At 34.6% G+C, this 13,315-nt stretch overlaps 1 protein-coding gene across 2 annotated transcripts in view; it reads right to left on the bottom strand.

Annotated features, from left to right (window-relative positions):
• Window positions 1-13,315, bottom strand: part of LOC121371299 (E3 ubiquitin-protein ligase TRIM9-like) — a 122,099-nt gene that overhangs the window by 28,818 nt on the left and 79,966 nt on the right. Inside the window, exons 5-6 of one of the 2 annotated variants that reach the window (XM_041497101.1) lie at window positions 11,384-11,395; window positions 5,289-5,428 (exon numbers count right to left, since the gene is read on the bottom strand). In XM_041497101.1, the coding sequence (XP_041353035.1) occupies window positions 5,289-5,428; window positions 11,384-11,395 (152 nt within the window). The remainder of the gene's footprint in view (window positions 1-5,288; window positions 5,429-11,383; window positions 11,396-13,315) is intronic. The other variant, XM_041497102.1, reaches the window with a different exon arrangement.

The following is a 13,315-nucleotide window of genomic DNA, read 5'->3' as shown; positions in this document are numbered from 1 at the left end:
AAGGTCACTTTAACAACTTACTAGTAGTTTCTCACTAACAACTACCACTAACCCATTGTCATTGACATACAGCCCAGAAAACTCAGGTGTTTGTCCAGGACAGTGTGCTTGAACCTTACTTGGATATAAGCATGAAAATAAATACATATGTATAAACAAATAAACAAAGAGTCACTATCTTGAATAATTATATATATATATATATATATATATATAATATTCAAAATATTTAACATTAATTTTACTTATAAAAATTAAGTTATTAAATACAACTTTTTGGAAAAGACTGAGTTGTTCAGCTGGTAAGACCATGTAGCCTATGGGAATATGACTAAAACACCAGTCTATAACATTATTGCTTTATATAATGGACCCACAGATCCATATTTTGGAAACTATCTCCAGGGTATATTGTATGCAGCGTTTTTCTAGCAGGATATTACATTTTCAAAAAGCTAATTTTGTGCAAAATATTAGATTATTACACCCAATGGGATATTCTAGCATTTCTGCCTTCGGCAAACAAGGGTTCAATTTTGTTTCTTTAGACAACAAAGGAATGACATAACAGTTCAGTGCATTTAAAGTGCAATGAAAAAGTTAAAAGGAAAAAAAATTATGAAATTGAAAATGAAACTATTAAAAGAATAAAGATGTCAATATTTTATTTAATATATACTTTTAATATAACAATGGATGATATGAGTTTGTAAATTTCTTTCAGTAATGTAACATCCAGTTTTAATGCCAGTTCCTCATATTTGATTTCAAGTGGAATGCCTCAGGTTGTTTTCTATCACCAAGGTCAGCGTTAGTTGACAGTTATGGCCTATAGGAAGCCTTCTTATTAAGTTTTTAATCATTAGAAAAAACACTACTGGAAAAAAAAATGCAAGGTGAAAAAATTACTGCTGAAAAAAACCTTTGACTTAAGGATATATTTTTGGTTAACAAAAAACAATTATTGCTAAAAAAAGAGAGAAAAAAAAGAAAGCTGACATGGTTAATAATTTTGATTTAATGATCAAGTTTTAGCACACAAACTGCAATATTGTTTTCAAGACCTGATGTTACAAATTAAATGTTAATACTGACTAACATTATTTGGCAATGACACATGAAAAAAAAATCATTTTAGAAAAAAAATCTTTTCAGAAAGCTGACATTGAAATATTATTAATCTGTTCCATAAAAAATAATAAAATTGAAATTTAAAAGAAAAGATCATTTTAAATTTGGCTTGTCTGTGTTGTAAACCATAATATGATTTTGATGCCACAAGGCAAGTGCTGACAAAGAGTTGAGAAGTTAGGAAAGTTACAAGCTGAGATTGTAATAATCTTAACATGATGGTGCCCAGGACCAGCTGGCTCCACGCTCAATCTATTGTTCAGCTAATTACTTGCTCAATACCACATTTAATCCATAAAAGGCCTTGTTATCTCATAATTGAGATTCGCTCGAAAAAATCGGATCTTTCTCAGATATCAGAAAATAGGCGCCAATCTTTTTTAGAACAAGGCAATTTAATCATCAGATTTCCCCATCAGATTTCCTCATTAGATTTCCTTCAGAAGCACTGCTACACAAAGCAATGGTGGAAATCAGTCTAGCATTTAAACATTCACATATTTTTTTTGCACATTAAATTCAAATAGTGTTTCATTTATGAAGTTGGGAGACAATAATATTTGAATAATGTTTAACTCAAGTATTTGGTAATCAGGACAAAGTAACATGTATAATATAACAATGATATTCTTAAATTTATTTTCATATTTTATCAATTAACTGTTCAACGGAACAAAAACATGCTAATCCATAATGAATTTAGGATGTAAACTGTGTAATAAGCAAATACATTAATTAAAAGCTTTTGTTGTTGGAAATTTACTTACATGAAGACTTTTGTTTCTAAAAATGTTTGCCATGGTTTGTAATGGTGACAGTTAAAGCGACAGACCCTAGTTTTTAAACACTACGACATATTTTTCACTATTAAAACCATTTTTGATCATTTAATTTAAATTACACGGACTTACATTTTATTATTTAGAATATTAATTTTTGTACACGTGAAGTGATTCTGGTCATCCATGTTTTTGCAATATCCCAAAATGCATTTTTCATAATTCTAAAAATGCACATTCGTCTGAAAAGTACCTGTTATCTAGACAAGCTCTAGTTATTTTAGATAGTATTTCCTTGTTTCAATATCATATATTTTAGCTTCTCTCTGTCATAACCTTATCCAGATGTATGTTGCATGTTTGTAGATTAACTAAACTTGTCCATTTTCATGGGCTGAAACTAGGGTCTGCACCTTTAATAAAATAATATACACACTTTAATTCAGTATGTTTGTTTACCATAGTTTATATTAAAAACAGACCAGTTGATCTTAGTTTCAAATGATAATCCAAACTTTTAAAACCAAATTAAAAACAACACCCCACCCCTCCAAAAAAAAACCCACTCCACAAAAAGAACCCCAAAGCAACATGCAGTGTAATAGCATTATAAATTATGTAATTTTATCTACAAAATACAATTTAGTTTTCAAAACAACACCCAACATCTTGATATAAAATGTAAAAAATAGAATGAACAGCTAAAAATAAAATAACACATTTTGTGTCACTGATTGGCCTGCCACATATAAGTCAGTAAAACAGCATATGTAATCATGTAGCAAACCAGCATGTTAAACTGCAATAGCTATCTCATGACAGTGTTCACGTCACAAGTATCTGTTTCCGTGATCCCGTCACTGGAATAACCTCACTTCACAGAGTCTGTCAAGTTGGGGTGTAATTTTCCACCTCATTAACTTGTCTGTGTTTGATGACCCTAAGACGGGAGGGTCCCGGTATATCTGTCACTCACTCCACTGGCTACCGGCACTTTTCAAATCCTGGCTCCAGTCGTTTTAGTAATCATATTGTGTCAGTTCCATAATGCATTGTACAGATTACGTATACCGTCTACTGATCACTGTTATACAGACCACAGCAATGAGATATCAACATTTCAACTTTATTGTCAGAGATGGTATTTAAAAAATGATTAAACAGTGAAACCCCTCATAACTGGATCATGTAATTTCCTCAAAACTGGACATTTTTCAAGATCCCTTTTTAAATATCAGTACAGAAAATAACCTGTCTGGACCTTAACTTAAAAAAATCAAGGGGAATGATTAATTGCTCCTGGAACTTAAGATTATGAGGAGCCATTTACAATCATCACCAAATTGATATCATATAAATTCACATGCTAAGGGGTGCTAAAATAAACTCTCCTTGATCTAGTCTTAGGGAAGTGATAGGAAGCAAGAGCGATAGTTCACTTTTAAACACCCAGGCCTGCTGAACCAGATACTCGTTAAAACTGAACTCGTTACTTGATCCCATGAGTGTCAGGTTTGGGGTAGATTCACTGTATATTTGTAATCAGTGGCTGTTAAGTGTCAAAACGTTATGGCATTTTTAACACTTGATATGAATTATCAGACTTCAGAAATAAATCTCCTGCCATCACACAGGTTATTTAATTTTAATTAGCAAGGGATATTTAAGATGCTGTTTTGTCAAACAGTGGCAGGACATAGCCCAATGGTAAAGTGCACACCTGATGCACAGTCAGTCTGGGATCGATCCCCGTCGGTGGGCCGATTGGGTTATTTCTCATTCCAGCCAGTGCACCATGACTGGTATATCAAAGGCCATGGTACATGCTATCCTATCTGTGGGTTGGTGCATAATATTTTTTTAGCAGGTTTCCTCTCTATGACTGTGTCAAAATGACCATATGTTTGACATCCAATAGCCGATGAGTAATAAATCAATGTGCTCTAGTGGTGTCATTAAACAAAACAAACTCTTTTCTCAAACAGGAGAACAGATGCCATAGTCTAATATTCAAGTATGAGAGCATTGGTTTGAATTGAAAATAGTCCAATAAGTCTGATAACAGCTGAAGGCAACAGTCCTTTGAGTGCTAATATACTTAAAACTACTGGAATGAATAACAGTGAAAACGAATTCAAGCCTGTTTTGTAATAAATGATTCACTGTTATAATCTGGTGTGAATAAACTGTGACCACAGAGGACTTATAACACTATAAACTAACACACTTAGAACCTTAGCAAAACAGCTGTTGTCAGAATGCAGCTAATAAAATACTTTTTCAGTAATCAAGGACTTAAAAATAACACAAAAACAACTTAATTTTACCTTTAGCCCTATCTGCTTATATAACCATTTTCTTTTACTTAAGCTGTTTACCTTACTACATGCTACTACTACAATATGACATAAATAATTTACTTTATGCCATGCTAAACTGTATTCGACATACCACAGATTACAACCTGGCTTAGCAGACATTTGGATTAAACCACAAGGTCATTCAAGGTCATTATTCTGTCTAGAATAGGCCAACAAAAGACTAACAAAAGTAATACCCAAGTAGTAAATTTATGATTTAATCTAAATGATTTTTTTTTTTTTTTTTTTACAAAAACGACAATGTGTATGTAAATCAGAACAACCAAATCACTGACATCACAACCCCTGCAATTGCCCACGGCAATCAGCAATGCCATGGAGATTACTGTGGGGATTTTAATTCTCCACAGCACATTTTTGCCTTGCATTATATGCATGGTTTTTTGTCATGGACATTTTCTTAATGGCAAGGGTTGACATTATTAAAATCGTATCTCTGCACAAGCGGAGATAAAAGGAAGTTTTGACAATATAACACAATTTTAAAAATCCACATCTCCTCAACCATTTTCTTCTTTTTTAAGAGCAATTTTCCTATGTAGACCATGATTAAGACACCACGAACACCCATCACTAATTTTCTTTAAGGTATATAACTACATTTTGAAACCTTGTGACCCATTATTAGAAGGAAGGAAATGTTTTATTTAACGACGCATTCAACACATTTTATTTACGATTATATGGCATCGGACATATAGTTAAGAACCACACAGATATTGAGAGCAAACCCGCTGTTGCCACTTCATGGCCTACTCTTTTCGATTAGCAGCAAGGGATCCTTTATATGCACCACCCCACAGACAGGACAGTACATACCACAGCCTTTGTTACACCAGTTGTGGAGCACTGACTAGAACGAGAAATAGCCCAGTGGGCCCACTTATAGGAATCGATCCTAGATTGATCTTGCATCAGGAAAGCACTATACCACTGAGCTACGTCCCACCCCTCCCTCCCCCCCATTGTTAGAATACTTGCTGTTACATCCACTCACCCTGAAGTCGCCCTCATTGCCATCATCCAGCTCCAGAGTGTAGGCCTCGACGATGCTGCCCAGGTAGTTCTGCCACGCAATGGTGATGCTGTTGTTTTCTGCACTGCATTCCTCGGGTATGATGAATGGCTGGCCGGGAGCTGGAGAAATCAAACACGAAACATGAACACTAAAATGTAGCAACCTGCTTGTAATATTTATGCCTTGAAAAATTTCATATATTTTATAAACTGAATAACATTTTGAGAAAAAACACAAAAAAAGTTCAAGTTATAAATTCAAAAATAATTTTAGACAAATATACAATAAATCTGAAATATTGCTGACTATTCACAAATAAAATATTCTTTTTTTATTACCAAGTATTTTTCGTAATATATTAATAATAAAACATGACAACACATTGTGGATATTTGATATGGGACTATGTCAGTAACTGCAATGGTTATTTTACACATATATTCAACATAGGTATTTAGATGTGTTTATGAAGCTATATATGTGACTGATTACTAGTAAGAACAGTAAATTTTCAAACAAAATATTACACTACATTGAAACACCATGCTAAGACAAAAATGTTTTAAGTAACATAATTTATTAAAATGTACACCAAAACTAATTGCATTAGAAATTAACTTTTATAATATTTAAACTTTTGCCTTTCAAGATTGATATTACATATGAATTTATCATTATGACGTTTCTTTCACTTTGTCATGATGGAAATCAACTATATAAGTTAGATTTTAGTCAAATATATTAAACTGACAACAACTACCATAACACACACTCAATTAATTTTAGATTCTATATTCTAGAAAAAGTAGGGTTAATGACACTGCTCATTCAAAAGCACTAGTCACCTACTGGTAGAACTTCCTTTCCCACTTAATTGGCACCCTACAGTAAAATAACTTCCTTCAAGACTAGATGCGAAGGAAGGAAGAAATGTTTTATTTAAAGATGCACTCAACACATTTTAATTTCAGCTATATGGTGTCGGACATATGGTTAAGAACCACACAAAAAATGAAAGGGAAAAACTGCTACTGTAATGGAATAAGCTACTCTTTCCAATTAGAAACGAGGGATATTTCATATGCACCATCCCACAGACAGGATAGTACATACCATGGACCATTGGCTGTAATAAGATGACTAGATGCAAATGCATTTGTCAAAAATTCTAAATGGGAATCATACATATCCCAGTGTTGCATGAATGGTATACAAAATGCTGTAGGTTGTGCAGTCCTGCGTATTGCAATATGCATATTAAATACATTTTGTATTAAGATAAAGACAACAAGGGATTTTTATAGGCACTTTTCCCGAAACTGGGCAATACATATACTATGGCCTTTGATATACCAGCTATGGGGCACTGGCTGAGTTGTGGGGAAACCAGAGTCAATCAAAGGTTATCAATCTTTGAACCCATTATACCTTAAGTGAGTGCTCTACTACTCAAGTTATATTTCACCCCTTGTCCATTTTAAAAACACCAACAATGTACACCCCTCCTATTATACTTGCCTAACACACACCATTAACAGGAAATCTACCTGGCATACAAAACATAGTTCTAACATTAGGCAAATAGACTAAAACTGCAACGTACAAGCATGAAGTGTCCCGAACATATTGAACATGCAGAGAGTAAATTATACATTAGTCGATTAGATGAATGGGATGCTGCGGTATTCTTGTGTACGCTAATTGAACGGAGATGCAACTGTCCCTCGGCGAAAGTCCTGTCAGCATTAGTTTGAACTTACCACTCTAGTATATTGATTTAAGGGCAATTACTATTGAACCAATCGCCGCTGAAGAAACAGCCCCAGCTTCTGCTTTAGGCATCGGGTTTGTATGTGTGGGTCTCAAAAGCTAATTTCCAAAGAAATCTTTCTGATAAATATTGATTTAACAGTGCTACATCTAAATCCTGGAAGAAGAATTTCATTCAGAGCTGACACATGAAACAAATCAATGTGGAAATGTGTTAAAAAAAGTGGGTAAATAGGCTTTAATCTATTGATGAGTCTACTTTATTAGCTGTCTAGCACCAACACACCACTAGGCGTGATAGAAATACGAAATGGAATCGATTTTTAATGGCCCCCTCCAGAATATGGTAAACTAGCAGAGTGGAATGACAGCTCTGTGGCCATCTGCCCGAGGTGCAGTAGGATATAGGATCAATCCCCCGGACTATGGATCTACATGGTCATTTCCTGCCCAGTGAGTTCTCCACAACAGATATATTAAAGGCCACATGCTGTCTATCCTGACTGTAGGAAAGTCCCTTTAAAACTGTCAGTGCCGTCTGTGTTTTAGCAGTGTGTTTTCAGAATTTTCAGTTTTGTTTAACACTACCAATGGAGCACATTGATTATCATATAACCATCTGCTATTGGTTGTCAAACATTTGTGATTCCAAAGTGTAGTCTTCCGATGAAACCCACTTCAGTTTTCCATTAGCAGCAAGAGATCTTTAGAACTTTTCCAGACTGGACAGTACATACCATTAACTTTGATTTACCATTAATGTTTTTTTCTAATATCTAGTGGCAGCTGATTAAACAATATATGCTCAATGTCATCAAATAAAGTTATGTGTATAAACAGACAGAAGTACCCACTTAACAGAAAATATTTCACAAACAATTAAATTACACAAAAACTGCAAAAGATGACACTGCTAAAATTAATCCTCCCTTCATTATTGCCCGATTCCGTGGCATTCCTAACACAGTACATTAGTATCTATTTTTATAGTGGTAGGAAGGCTAAGGAAAAGAGATTTAATTACTTTACTGTTGACCAATTACCAGCATAATTGTTTATCATCACTATGTCAGTTGGTGCACCCTTTGCCTGAACATAGGTGCAATACTGTTTTCGCAAAGAGTGTTCATTAGCTTAATTGATGACATTGTCAAATATCAATAGGTGGCTGCGGTGTAGTCCGTGTGCTAGTAAAAACACATCAGCTGTACCGCGGCCCACGTAATCAATTCATTTTACATCATCATAAACTTCTCCATCAATATTAGTCCTGTCATTCAGTATACAGCAGACCATTGCTTTTCACACTAATTAATCTAATAACTAGGTTATGGTATTGTGCTTTAAATATGGATTTCACTGTCACACCAAGAGTCAAACAATAATACATTATTATCGATTAAAGGAAACAAAGGGAGTGCTGTTCTAATAAAATTCCAATCACCTTGTTTAATCATCAGTTTTTGGGGGGTCAGTCATATCGTACTTGTGACACATTATCTTGAGTAGTGGTTATGGAGCTTTTTAACCCTAATCCATGCCCATTTAACAAGCTGCCTTATGCCCATCTAATAAGTTGACCTTTAATCTTCCTTCTCCCTTCAGTTTCCATACATAATTTTGGAAATTTTCTTGCAATACATTAGAGGATTTGTCCTGAATTTTAAGAATTAATAATTTAGAGCACAAGAGAAAAAAAATTGCCACTCTATAACCAAGTTACAGTGAATTTACAAAATGTACGAACTTAGAACCTAGGCTTGTTAAAGTCAGCAACTTAAAAATTCCACCAGCTTCTGCAACTTCCATGTCTGCTATGTTTTACAGATTACATTACATTACAGATGAATTGCATGGGTTAGACAGTTGCTAAACATAGCCACCTACTTTGAATTTAAGCACTCTCTTACTTGGAATAAATAATGAACACCTTCTATACCTCTGGCAAATGTTCCATCTCAGACCTAGATATTTTATCTGTTTAACATTTAGTACATGTAGTTCAAACACTAAACTATCTTAAGTAAGGATACCATTAAGTCATATTAATATAAATCAATTCTAAAAGCATGTCTAACACATTCACTAAAATGCCTTCATTTTTAAAATAATTAAATGCATTGAAAATTATTTAAAATATACTACTCAAAAGAATTTAAGGGGCAGACGATATTTTCGACATTATTTTCTGAATGTCAATTATATTAGCTAGACCATAATGTCACGCATGGTATTGTTCCATTTTGACGAAAGTGGGTCTAAGCAACCCATAAATGAATTAAAATCCACTGTCATTGACACTGTCGACTAGTTCTAATGGCGAAAACATGCTTACATTTGCACGTAAATTAGGGCGAAAGCTAAAGGTCTGCTAAGTGCCCATAACTTGCTTTTTCACAAAGCGCTTCATTTGCACACTTTGCACGTGTATTCCATGTTCCCAATGCTGAATTTCCATATAATTGGAGCTTGCGTTCGTGTACGGTGCACACTCCAAATTCGACAATGGTACTACTTCAACTGACTATCGAAGATCGAGGAAGGGCTATTGCTTGGCTTCAGGATGGCAATACGCAAAGAAATGTTGCTCTGAGACTTGGTGTCAGTCAGAGTGTCGTTAGCCGACTGTGGCAACGGTACCAAGCAACGAATTTTGTTCGAAATCGTCCACGTTCGGGAAGACCCTGAAGCACTACAAATAGAGAGGACCACTACATCACCAATATGGCTCTACGTCAACGCACAACCACTGCACGCCGATTACGTGACAATCTGCGGACTGCGACTGGAACTCGAGTGTCTGATCAAACCATACGCAATCGTCTGAGAGCCAATAATCTACGTTGCCGTCGCCAGGCTGTTCGACCACCACTCCTACCACGTCACAGAACGGCCAGACGTCACTGGTGCATGCTTCATCTGCGGTGGCAACGTGTTCAGTGGGGTCGAGTGATGTTCACTGATGAGTCCAGGTTTAGTCTCCAATTCAACGACGGTCGGGTTCGTGTCTACAGACGTCCTGGGGAGCGCTTCGCTGACGTTAATGTTAGAGGCCATTCCCCAAGAGTTCTTCAGACGTCTGATCAACAGCATGAGGCAACGATGTGTCGAGTGTATTCGCGCCAGGGGTGGATTCACACACTATTAAACGAATGTTCTAATGTGTAAAATCCATGTTTGACAACCTTCAACTTTGACAGCATGTCATGTGACTTTCTTGTATACAGTGACGTTTATTTGTGGGTTTTTGTAAATATGGAACAATAAATAAAAATGTTGGTGTAGTTTACATCATCAATCTAATACACTCTGAAACTTATTTGGTTATACATTTTTTACCCTTAAATTCTTTTGAGTAGTATATATACGCTGCTTCTACTCAAGATCAAGTTTTTAAAAACAATTAAAAAAATTATTAAGTTTTTCAAAAAAGAGAGAGCTTATAGCAAATATTAAATGCTCAACTGCCTGTGAAATATTGATTCCACAAGAATGTGCATGCTTGGTCATCTGTAGTATTACCAGGACGAGTGTTAGATACAGTTTGGTATATCACGTCACTGTGAGATGTAAAACCACGAAGGAAATCGATGTGAAGACTTAACCAACTCTGAACCTGATAACTCAGTTAGCTGCTACAAGAGGTGCCTGGCTAGAGCCTCTGCTTTCACAAATCTCATTAGGAAAATTGTGTGTAGCGTTTGACGTAACACTTTCGCCCCTGTTCTTAATTGTGTAGAAAAATGACATACTTATCCGAATGGTTTGACAGATATGGGAATAAAACGGCAAGAGTTAGTTTGTCTGTTTACTAAGTATATTTATAGGAAATGTATTAAGAGAGCTACTAAACATGACAGTATCGTAACTTTCCATGACTCTGCCAGTCAGAAGAGCAATTAAACGCAGTGTTATACACTAATGTCATTAGCATGGTGCATTTCCTTCTTCGGTGAATGACAAATGAAGGTATTTCTTGGCTATTCATAGAATATTCAGTCACAAAAAAACCTATAACTTCTGACATGCAAAATAAATGTTACAAAAACCAACAACAAAAATGTACAAGAAACTGAAAAGTCCCAATATTAAACACCACTTCAGTACAAAAACATTAAATAAAGTGAACGTAACATATAAATAATAAGAACGAACTAACAATAGTTAAATCAACTGCAGTAAGCAGGGATAAGTAAGGAGACATTAATGCACTGTGACAATAAGAAAAGAAGCTGGGTGTATCTACAAGTCTTCATCACATTCACATGAAACCAGAATGCAGGATCTGGTATGGTTGTACTTACCAATAATGCCATCTAATGGGGAAAATACAAAACAGTCAATTAATTCAATATCAAGTAAGTTATTGTAAAACCCAGCAATTAAAGCTCTTTCAAAGTAATAACCAATCACACGATTTTTCTTTAATATTTACTAAACTACTTCTTATATTTCAATACAGTATCATATCATAATATGAGGTCCATGATCAGATGCATCAATTTAGGGAAGATGTATCTCTATACTAACACTAAATTAAAAAAAAGTGTGTGGTTCTGGTTACATGTGAAAACAAAAATAGGGTAGATAGGTAGGCTATAACTTAAAAAATATATATATATATTCGTAAAATCTGTCAAACTGGTCTTGGCAAAGAGCAATAAAGTCGCATTTTAAACAACTGCTGGATCCTCGCAATGTTTTGAAGATCAGTAGGTGTGGAAAAAAGGTTAGGGTTGGCAAAAATGGGAAACAAAATTAGGGTCACTCTGGTAACCAGAAACACATGTATTTTGTTTTGCTTGGGCAAATGATACATACATGTTACACTGACACTAAATTCCAAAGTACAGTAGGTACTTTTTCTGTTTTGCATAAAATGCTTTTTGAGCTTCTACAAACATCAGGATGACCAGGGGCCTAATTCACTAAACTCTTACAGATGTGTTATATCACAGTGCAATGCAAAAAGACTTGCAACAAACAATGTGATGGAGCTTAAGAGATCTTTGTGAATTAGGCCCTGAAAACATGAACACTAAAAAATATTCTTCCATATGAATGTAGCTTGTATCTGTCCCTACCCAAAATAAAATACTGGCTCTACCAACATGTATGAAAATATGTGTATCCCCTGCATAAAAACACAACAACTAAAAATAATCTACAATTTGCTAAATATTTTTTCAAATCTGAAAAGAAAAGAACAACTTCAAGGGTGGTTTGCTGATGCAATCTTGTAAAGCTATTTCTGAGGAAATAACTATTTTCGCCCGATAAATGAGCTATGTAAGAACAGGTAACTTTTTGTAAAACCTTCATTATCTCGTGAACAAGATATTCCAAACAGCTCTGGAGAAGCCGTACATTAAAGGTAACACTATAAGGTAACACTGTTCGTGTTAAACTGTATTTACCCAATGCTTGGAATTTTGTTTCCTCAAAACCCCCAGATATATCTTTCATCAAAGACATCTGAGTTGGCTATAAAGTAGATACTACCTGTATCTGCACACTAAAAAAATGACCTCATCAAATTGTGAACAAGGATACTTGTTTCAATAAAACTGTATAACCCATTATTTACAAAATGGCTGATGTTCTCAATGTAACAAAACTTTATTTAACTTGTTTTTTCCCCCACATATTCCATGTTAAATACAGATCTAGTTTTTTCTTTTTGTGTAAATGTTAAATATATTATTATAGTTGATAAAACATGTGCATAATCCAGAACACCGTAAATTTTTAAAAATTTTCTTGAACTTTCAATTATTTTCTGAAACATTCTACTATAGATAGATAGATAGAACAAAAGCTTTACATTTTGTCCATTTTTCATCTGAAACACGATTTTAATTTTTGCGGTACTTGACAAATTAAATAACATAATGAACAAACTGATGCTTTTTCGTCTCGAGTTAAAATGATTGTTTCTGTTCCATTTTGCGAAGGTACCTTAGTTATAACCATATATTATCAGTTGTGTAATGTTATGGTGAAGACTCTTTTTCTCAACTATTTATGACTGATGAATATATCTTATAAAATGATTTGTGGACCAGATCCAGATGAGATTGTTACATGAGTGGGGTTTTCTTAATTATAAAAAATATTGATGCATTCTAGCATCAGTGACATCCTGTAGATTATATTAAGATTTACGCAAGACAAAAGGATCTCACAACTGATATAAAGACAAGACTACACATGTAATAAAGGCCATCCAACACTGG

Source organism: Gigantopelta aegis, chromosome 4 (assembly GCF_016097555.1).
Source record: "Gigantopelta aegis isolate Gae_Host chromosome 4, Gae_host_genome, whole genome shotgun sequence".
Taxonomy (NCBI): domain Eukaryota; kingdom Metazoa; phylum Mollusca; class Gastropoda; order Neomphalida; family Peltospiridae; genus Gigantopelta; species Gigantopelta aegis.
This window is presented reverse-complemented; position numbering and strand designations above follow the sequence as displayed.